Genomic DNA, 9,072 nt, shown 5'->3' on the forward strand with positions numbered 1-9,072 from the left:
GACCACATGGGTGGTCAGAAGGCAGTTGTGTTGGTAACTAAATCAGAGCTAAGAAGCAACCTTTAGCCTTCTCTCCCCCCACTCTGGGCTAATCTTTCTAGTTGGGTTGCCACTTTATTGGCCACTGCTTCACTTTGAGTGCTCTGCAGTCAGCTGTATTTACACTCCTCTCATTCCATCCACTAGAGTTAGTACTGAACACAGCACAGTTTGCAAAGAGTTTGGCCATGCTAGGGAGTTCAGAAGACAACACAGCCCTGTCTCGGGCACTCTCCCAACTGGCTGAGGTGGAAGAGAAGATAGAACAGCTGCACCAGGAACAGGCCAGCAATGACTTCTTCCTCCTGGCTGAGCTCCTGAGTGACTACGTTCGCCTTCTCTCAGTTGTAAGGGTAAGCAATCCTCACATCCTGTCCATTGCAGGCAAACCTTTGGCATCTTGCCATAGGAGTAGAGCAGGGCTGGCCAGAACATGGCCCTTGGAGTTGGGACAAGCCAGGAAGTGGCCACCTTCATTCTTAATGTGGAGGTGTAGGCCCAGACTACAGGTTCTAGCATTATGTGCCAACAGCATGTAGGATCAAGATGCAACACTGCATGCTGGGCCCTGTAGATGCACTATCTGAGCCTTGGTCTGGCTGCATTTCATACAGGGACCTATAGTCTATGCTGTTGCTTTGTAGTACAGCTGAGGAAACTGTTCTACCTGAGTTAATATAAACCATGTGTAGCTCCCATAAAATTCACTATGGCCCTTGGCTGAGCAAGATGGGACAGGCCTGCTGTAAGCTTGTGCTGCATGAGCCCAATGCACTGACCTGGTAAATGTTCTCCATGGGCCAAGCTTAGCTCTTCTAGAATTCTCCCCTCTGACCCATGCAGTCGGCCTCAGGGTGCATTACACATTGGTACAAAGAACAAAGTCCCAGAGTAGCTGGGAGTCCAGCAAAGGGATTGGCTTCATTAGCACAGAATGTGGAGCCCAGATGGTATCTGGGCCTCAGCTCATTTTAAAGATTTCCTTTTCTTGCTGCTGTTCTAGATTTCTCACTTCCACTTATGCCATTTGTCCAATCTTTGCAAACTGTTGTAAATTGCTCCTTCCCGTCTCTCTCCTTGATGGTGCCGTACACTGCATTGGGAGTCCAGAGAGGAAGGCTGGCTTGGTGATTAGGGTATTCGCCCGGAGCTTGGAAGACCTGGGTCCTAATCCAGGCGCTCTCATACTGTGACACCTTAAGCAAGACACTTAATGTGTCTGGGCCACAGTTCCATCTGTCAAATGGGGCAATAGTGCATACTTAGGAGGGAATTGTGGGGGATAAATACACACAAACTGAGCTGAGAATTCAGACATTGCCTGTATAAGTTTAAGATGTTTTGGGTTCTAACTGTGTTGTAGGGAAGATGTATTGACTTTCTGCTGGGGGAAATCCCCAGCAGGAGGGTCAGGATTTCTAAACCTTTGTTTCCCCCCTAGGTTGTCTTTGTCCTTCAGTGTCTGAAATGCTCTTGGACTTTTACCAAAGCCCAAGTAGCTTGTCTGTGTTCTGAAATGGATGCTCACCTCCTTCCCCCCCCTCCCCCCCCCCCAAAACCCTCACCAACTTTGGTCAGGAGTTATCTGTTCACAGGCAGCTCTTACAGATCACCTGATACGAAACATAAAACTAAAGCGTATGGTCAACACTTTCTAAACCAGATCAGTACCTGAATGGCCAGAGTTTGAAATGCTGATTTCCATAAATCCTACTGAAAACAATATGAGCTGCAGGTACTTGGCACCTTTGGAAAATTAAGCATTTAACTCCCAAGCACTTGGGTTTGAAAGTGCTGGCTGAGTCCTGGGACAGCTTATCTGTGAAGCCTTAAAGATACTGGGGCAAGGGGCCTGCAGGGAGGAATAGCTGGTCCTAGTCGCTTGCATGTGCCCTTGCTGCATGGGATTAGCATCTGCCTCTCATGACTGGAAGTGTCACTTGTGACTGGCAATGCTAATGGAAGAGCCACATTCTGGAAGGAGCATGTACCCCTAGTCTCTGGAGCTGTGCTAAGCATTCTGGGAGCAAGGGCCACTACAAGGTCTGAGCAAATCTCTACTTTTGAGTACTTCACTTTCTCTGGGTAGCATTCGTAATGGCACAGGGGACATCTGTTGAACAGGTGACATCAGTTACCTTGTTCTCCCAGCCTCTTTTTCCACTATACAGACTTGTGCTATGCAGCAGACTCAGGCCTGCTCAATTGCCTTGCTCAGTTTGTAAAGTGATTCTAATTTCCTAACTGGGGATAGAAGGGAGAAACAGGGACTCTGAAAAGCTTTCTTCATTGCAGCATCATCTTGCAGATCCATGAGCTGTCCTGGGCCATTCATGTGCACTGGTCTCTCCCTACCTTAACAGACCAGTTGATGTGGCCTCTGGATTTTCCAGTCCCAAAGGGGGCAAGATTTGGGTTTCCTGAAGCACATGGAGTCTCTGGCCTTACCATGCAGTATGCTGGCTCCTCCAGTCTGAAACTCCAAGTTCCAGAACTCTGAAGGAGTAGGTTGCACCTGTTGAAATTCTGCAACATGTAGCCAGAGTCTTCAATTCAGAGACTCTCTTCAAAGGGAAGGTCTTCCAGATCTTGTCAAGAGACAAAGGTGCTCTACTGCCTTGAAACACACCCTGATAGCTCCAGAGCAGAGACAGTAAATTACCCAGATCAAACTATCCTCTTGGGATTACTAGCTCAAAGTAGCTTGGTGGGTGACCATCACTGGAGCAGGAAGGAAGGTTATGTTGTGGGACTCCTGGATGTCAGTCAATTACAGGTAATGTAAACTGCACTGGCCCATCCCAGAGCCAGGGGGCAGTGTCCTATCAGACACAGAGCAATGAAGCTCTCCTAGCAAAGGCTGGAGCAGGCCAGTGGAGGGGACTGGCACAATAGCTTAGTTTCACTGCCTAATACAGCGCCCCCCCCCCCCCCCCGTGACTGCATAACAAACCTCTTGTAATGTTGTGACCATCCCCTTACGCAGATGCACTGAATGCAGCTGTGAGGGCAAACTGCTGGTCTAATGTTCTGTCTGCTCTGGCACTGGCAGGGTGCCTTTGACCAGCGCATGAAGACCTGGCAGCGTTGGCAGGATGCACAGACCATCTTGCAGAAGAAGCGGGAGACTGAGGCCAGGCTGCTGTGGGCCAACAAACCTGACAAGCTACAGCAGGCCAAAGAGGAGATCTCTGAGGTGAGGAACTTTTGGGGTGGGAGGCAAGCTGACTCAAACCAGGGCACCGGCCAAGCAGCCCTTGGTTTAATGTCTCATTGTGCTGTGCAATTGCCTTGGTTTGGCTGCCAAACCAGTGCAATGACCCTTCCCTTCTGCACGCCATCCCAACAAGCCCAGTTACCAAGTAGCACTGCACAGGAACTATATATAAAAGGTCCAGGCCACTTCTCTAGACCAGACACTAGCTCTGCTTCCACCCCAGTGGTGAATTGCATGTCCTGAGCCTAGGACGGGGGTGACCAAAGTGTGGCTTGTGGAGCCCCCTTCCCTGTTTTCCACCTACCAGATGTGGGAGTTGGAGCTTGGGACCTCTGCCTTGCAGTGGGATAGTGGCTTCTGCACAGCAGGGAGGCAGGGGTGGTGTCTCAGGGTGCACCCCAGCTCTCAAACTTCTGAAGATTTGTCGTATACAGCTCAAAGGGTCAGTACGTTTTTGGTCACCCCTGGCCTACAAGATAGGACGTCCCATCAGTGGAAGGGATGGGTTTCTGGCTAGTGACAAGAATTTTGCCCCTCTTTGTGTAAGACCCAAGCCTGGTTTAAACAGAGGCCTGTCAGTGCAAGGTTCTGTAGGGGGAGATCTTCTTTCCGCCCTCAAAGGGACCTTTCCAGTACACCATGTCCGATGCAGAGCAAGCAACCTAACTCTGTCCTCCTCCAGCCTGATGGCATGGCAGTCATCCAACAAGAGTTGAGGGACATGGGGCAGGGGCTGCAGCTGGCTGTATAGTGGTAATGATGGACAAAGGGGCTGTTCATCCTGAGGAGCTCTGCTGTAATAGCCCAAGAGCCAGATTGTTCCCCACTGAGGGGAGACGTTGAAGTCGGCAGGAAATCTCCCTTGAGGTTATCTGCAGGGAGTTGTAGGTAGCACTAAGCAGCTCAGCAGTGATGTATTAGAAGAGGAAGTGACTATAATCCAGATGGGATCTGCCCTGCCCTGGGAGTTGAAGGAAATAACATGATCTGCCAACTCTTTGCAGTGGGAGTCTCGTGTGACGCAGTACGAAAGGGATTTCGAGCGGATTTCTGCCGTGGTCCGCAAGGAAGTGATACGGTTTGAGGTACAGTGGATCCCAGTCCTTCCTGCAGCATGCACATAACCAAACCTGGCAACTCACTCCCATCTTGCATTCCCTTCTGCCTTCAGAGGGGCATTACGGTCTGCCCTAGACACTGCTACTGAGATCTAATGGTGGGGTGGGTAGAAGGGAGTTCTCCCAACTCCTTCCCTGCTCCTCCCAGATAGTGTCCTCTGGATCAAGTGAGGACAATCTGGACAATCCAGCCTGATTGGGCAAAAATCAACTTCTGTTTCACTCATCTCTCTGTCCCTCACCCAGCCCCTCCAGTGGGTAACATGCACAGAGCTCTGGTCTCTGCACTGCTCTGGCATCCACTCAGACATAGAGATTCAGAGGCGTGTGTGCATGCATGTGCGCACATGTGGAATGGTGCACTCTAGTAGCAAGTATCCTAGCAGCTTATTGCTGGCAACTTCAGGTAGCTCCTTCAGACCACTGACAGAAGTGCTATCCTCTTCCCAGCTGCTTCTAATCTGATTAAGCTGTACCCAAGATCTTAAACTGCATTTTGGTCCTATGGCAGCTTTATCTGTTTGTTGTGCCTGATATAACCACTAGGTGGTCAAATTAAGAATCCTAAATGAAAACTTGAAGCAAAATCCTCTTTGCAGCTCTTCCTGAGTCTTGCCTGCTCCAGCTGGAGATGAACCACACTGCAGGTATGAGAGGCTGAATTAATTAATGTCCTCTCTCTCTTGCAGAGAGAGAAATCAAAGGACTTCAGAAACCATGTGACTAAATACCTTGAGACACTCTTAAACTCACAGCAGCAGGTGAGAATCCCTGACCAGCAGCTCATAAATCCCTCAGCTGGTTTATTCCTGACTTCAGCAACAAGTCCAGTCAAATGTAGGAGGATGTGTATTGGGTTACACCTGGCAAAGTGAAGCTTAGCTCTGAAAACATCCACTAAAGACTCCTAAATAGTGCATGCAGAATGCAGTGTTGGCTACCCTGGCAATCCAGAGACTGCCCCAGCCCCAGAGTGTATGGAGAAGTGATGAGTGGTGTCTGTTTTTTGGATAACAATGTCCCATCAGAGGCTAAGCTAAACCTGGAAACTTGTATCATAGTGATGGTACAAGCAGCAGGAAATGGAGTAGTTAAGCATGGCTACTTAATAACAAGCCAGGCCATCACTATAGCCAGAGGTCTGCCTGGATCAGTCAAAATGAGCAAGGGTAAGTGTGCTTCCATTACACCACTATCTGCAAAGTCTTCTATAGACAGTATAGTAGTTCCCATGTTGTAAAGGAACAGGCCTTCTCCTTAAAGCACTAGACTTCAACTGGGAACTTGTCTTGGCAATTGACTGGCAGCTTGCTTGCTGACTGTTTCTTTTTGTCTCCTTGTGGTCTCTGCAGCTGGTGAAGTACTGGGAGGCGTTCTTACCTGAAGCGAAGGCCATCTCATAACCAGACCAAGCAAACCAGAACACACCTGAACTTACTTTGCCTTTTTAATACACTGTACCTCTTCGCCTTTTATGGACAGACCCTAACTGAATGCATCCTGCAGAGCTGTTAAAGATTTAACCCCCAAATGAGCAGCAGCACAGACAATAACTCTTCTAACTGTATTTTTGATTTAGCTTCATATATATATATATTTTCTTAATGGAGAGACTAGTTTCCTGCTTTCAGCCAAGACCTACAGTACGTGGTGTGTGTGTGGGGAGGGGGTTAATGATGTGTATATAAACAAAATGTATATTTTTCAGGCTGGGCTCTAGGATCTGGGAATAATGGCTTTCTGTTACTCTTGCAGTGCCATGGAGATTATGTAATAAAATATTTAAAAATCAGGGCAAACCAGCTAATTCTTGTCTCTTCAGAGTAGATGCCACATGGCTGGAGGTGGAGCATCCCGTCGAACCAAGCTAAAGTTTATCACGGGATGGTTTTTATTTTGAGTATATTGTGGGAAGCTGGAAACCAGGTTCTCAATTAAAACATACACTGGAAATTCTGGAGTGGAAATTTGGTTAGAATATCACTTCAAACCCTCCCTCCCTGGGCTAGCAACAGGTGTTAGACTTAACTGCTCAGTGGGGTAATGGACCTTCTGTCTCTCCCAGGCAGTACCCCCACCTTCTAACTTCCAGACTTGTGTGAGGTTGGGGGGGGGGGGGGGAAGGGAAGTGGTCTGTGAGACAGGACTCTTAAAGGAAACCCTTGGTCACCAGCTTTCTCCACCCCACCCAAGTTTAGTGTGCAGTGTGCTCTCCATTGTGCAATGGGCCTTTGTTCTGTATCTTGCAGAGCCTATTATCCCTCTGTCTTGCCAGCCCTGAGCATTCAAAAATGAATTGGACCCCAGGACTAAAAACCAAACATGTTTCAACTTGCCTTCTTGCTGGAGCCTGTACAGCTCCCCAGTGCAGAACTAAAGCCTGACCACAGGAGTCTCTGCTCTCACTTAAATGTGGAACTCAGCTGGTTGTGTGACTCCAGAAGCTGACACTGTAAAACACCAAATGTCACAGGACACTTGACAACCCCAGGCTGAGACTGCTTTGCCTCTTGCTCATGATCTGTGTTGTGGGGAAACAGTCTTCCTCAAACAAGACTTTGACTTAGGATCACAGGGAGCTGCAGGACACCCTGGGGTTCTAGTATTACATTTCTGCTTTCTGTCACTGATGATCACTCTTGTCTTGCATATTAAGATTCATCAAAGTAGACTGTTATGCAGAGAAAAGAACCTGGCTAGATCGTCAGGCTCAACAAATAGTGATCAATGGCTCCATGTCTAATTGACAGCCAGTATCAAGCAGAGTGCCCCAAGGGTTGGTCCTGAGGCTGGTTTTGTTCAAATCTTCATTAATCTGGAGGCGGGCATGGATTGCACCCTCAGCAAGTTTGCAGATGACCCTAAACTGGGAGGAGTAGCAGATATGCTGGAGGATAGGGATAGGATACAGAGGGACCTTGACAAATTAGAGGATTAGGCCAAAAGAAATCCTGAGGTTCAACAAGGATAAGTGCAGAGTCCTGCACTTAAGATGGAAGAATCCCATGCACTGCTACAGACTAGGGACCAAATGGCTAAGCAGCAGTTCTGCAGAAAAGGACCTAGGGGTTACAGTGGACGAGAAGCTGGATACAAGTCAGTGTGCCCTTGTTGACAAGAAGGCTAACAGCATTTTGGGCTGTATAAGAAGGGGCATTGCCAGAAGATAAAGGGATGTAATCGTTCCCCTCTGTGCGACATTGGTGAGGCCTCATCTGGAATACCATGTCCAGTTTTGGGGCCTCACACTGCAAGAAGGATGTGGAAAATTGGAAAGAGTCCAGCAGAGGGCAACAATGATTAGGGGGCTGGAGCACATGATTTTTAAGGAGAGGCTGAGGGAACTGGGATTGTTTAGTCTGTGGAAGAGAAGAATGAGGGACGATTGACAGCTGCTTTCAACTACCTGAAAGGGGGATCTAAAGAGGATGGATCTAGACTGTTCTCAGTGGTAGCAGATGACAGAACAAGGAGTAATGGTCTCAAATTGCAGTGGGGGAGGTTTAGGTTGGATATGAGGAAAAACTTTTTGGTTAGGAGAGTGGGGGAATCTCCTTCCTTAGAAGTTTTTACGGTCAGGCTTGACAAAGCCCTGGCTGGGATGATTTAGTTGGGCTTGGCCCTGCTTTGATCAGAGAGTTGGACTAGATGATGACCTGAAGTCCCTTCTAACCCTGATATTCTATGAAATGCAAACTATCACCAGAAGGATCTGAACAGTGCCTCTGAAGGCCTTGGCTGCAAGGTGATTTACACATGTTCCTCCACCAGCTTTCAGCGTTCCAATCTCAGTAGGGAATTGGGTTAAAACTGTTCTGGTGAACTCCTCTTAACGCAGCTTGATGCTGCTGTCATGTGCTTTTGGAATCTGCTACCTAGCAACAGTCAGTGCAGGAGAAATGGCTTGATCACAGCTCCTCTCTCTTAAATAGGGATGCCATCACATTGGAGGCCTTGGCCCTATGGGCTAAAAGTTTTTAGCCATAGGCTAGCCCCTGCACTTAGCTTAACAGGTTCAATTTTAGCTGTTTTGGTACCCTGAGCAGTAAGAAGGCAAAGCGCTAGCCAGGCATTTACACTCAGCATTGCACCTTGAGGGCCAGCTTGCCTAGAGTTTGCTCAAATGGTGGTAGTTTGGGGCATAGTGTATGAGACTGCAGAGAGCTGCATTGTCTTAACAGCTCTAATCAACTCACACTTGATGCCACTCCTCCCCTGAACAAAGAATGGGTGAAATGCAAACAGCTGTTTCATTTTCCTCAGCAGGGAATGAGCCATGTCCCTTTGGGGGGCAGGGGTAGTGTCCCTAAGAAGGGGTAGGGCCTATAACCTTATTCCAAGTAGTGCCTGATCCTACAGAAATCTTAGCTGCAGTACTATATATACACTTCTGCTCTCCTTGGGGGGGCCATCTTCACACAGGGCCTAGCAAACATCAGCTATGCTCCAGGTCTAACTAGTTATGGCTAAGACAAAGGAGAAACCTGGTGTAGGCTATACATCGGCCTGTACCAGATTCAAAATGGTAAAAGCAACATGTAAAGCTGTAAATGTCTCTCTGGAGCAGTGGTTTTCAACCTGGTGGGGGCTGCACCTCTATTCGACCCTTTTTTTTAAGGGTTCTGCAAATGAGAGGAAAAAAAAGGTTGACAACCGCTGACCGAGCAAGGCTACCACCTGCTTGCCTGGAGGGAGAGT

The 9,072-nt window shown here is 48.2% G+C and overlaps 1 protein-coding gene across 3 annotated transcripts in view; it reads left to right on the forward strand.

The window, feature by feature from the left end:
* The window catches only part of SNX1 (sorting nexin 1), a 41,283-nt gene extending 34,953 nt beyond the window's left edge, over positions 1-6,330 (forward strand). For 2 of the 3 annotated variants that reach the window (XM_038418663.2, XM_043494459.1), the window contains exons 11-15: positions 187-392; positions 3,092-3,235; positions 4,261-4,341; positions 5,064-5,135; positions 5,727-6,166. In XM_038418663.2, coding sequence (XP_038274591.1) covers positions 187-392; positions 3,092-3,235; positions 4,261-4,341; positions 5,064-5,135; positions 5,727-5,777 — 554 coding nt within the window. In that variant the 3' untranslated portion in view covers positions 5,778-6,166. Of the gene's footprint in view, positions 1-186; positions 393-3,091; positions 3,236-4,260; positions 4,342-5,063; positions 5,136-5,726; positions 6,167-6,201 lie in introns of those variants that run through there. The other variant, XM_038418666.2, reaches the window with a different exon arrangement.
* Positions 6,331-9,072: the final 2,742 nt, after the last annotated feature.

This window comes from Dermochelys coriacea, chromosome 10 (assembly GCF_009764565.3).
Source record: "Dermochelys coriacea isolate rDerCor1 chromosome 10, rDerCor1.pri.v4, whole genome shotgun sequence".
Lineage (NCBI taxonomy): Eukaryota > Metazoa > Chordata > Testudines > Dermochelyidae > Dermochelys > Dermochelys coriacea.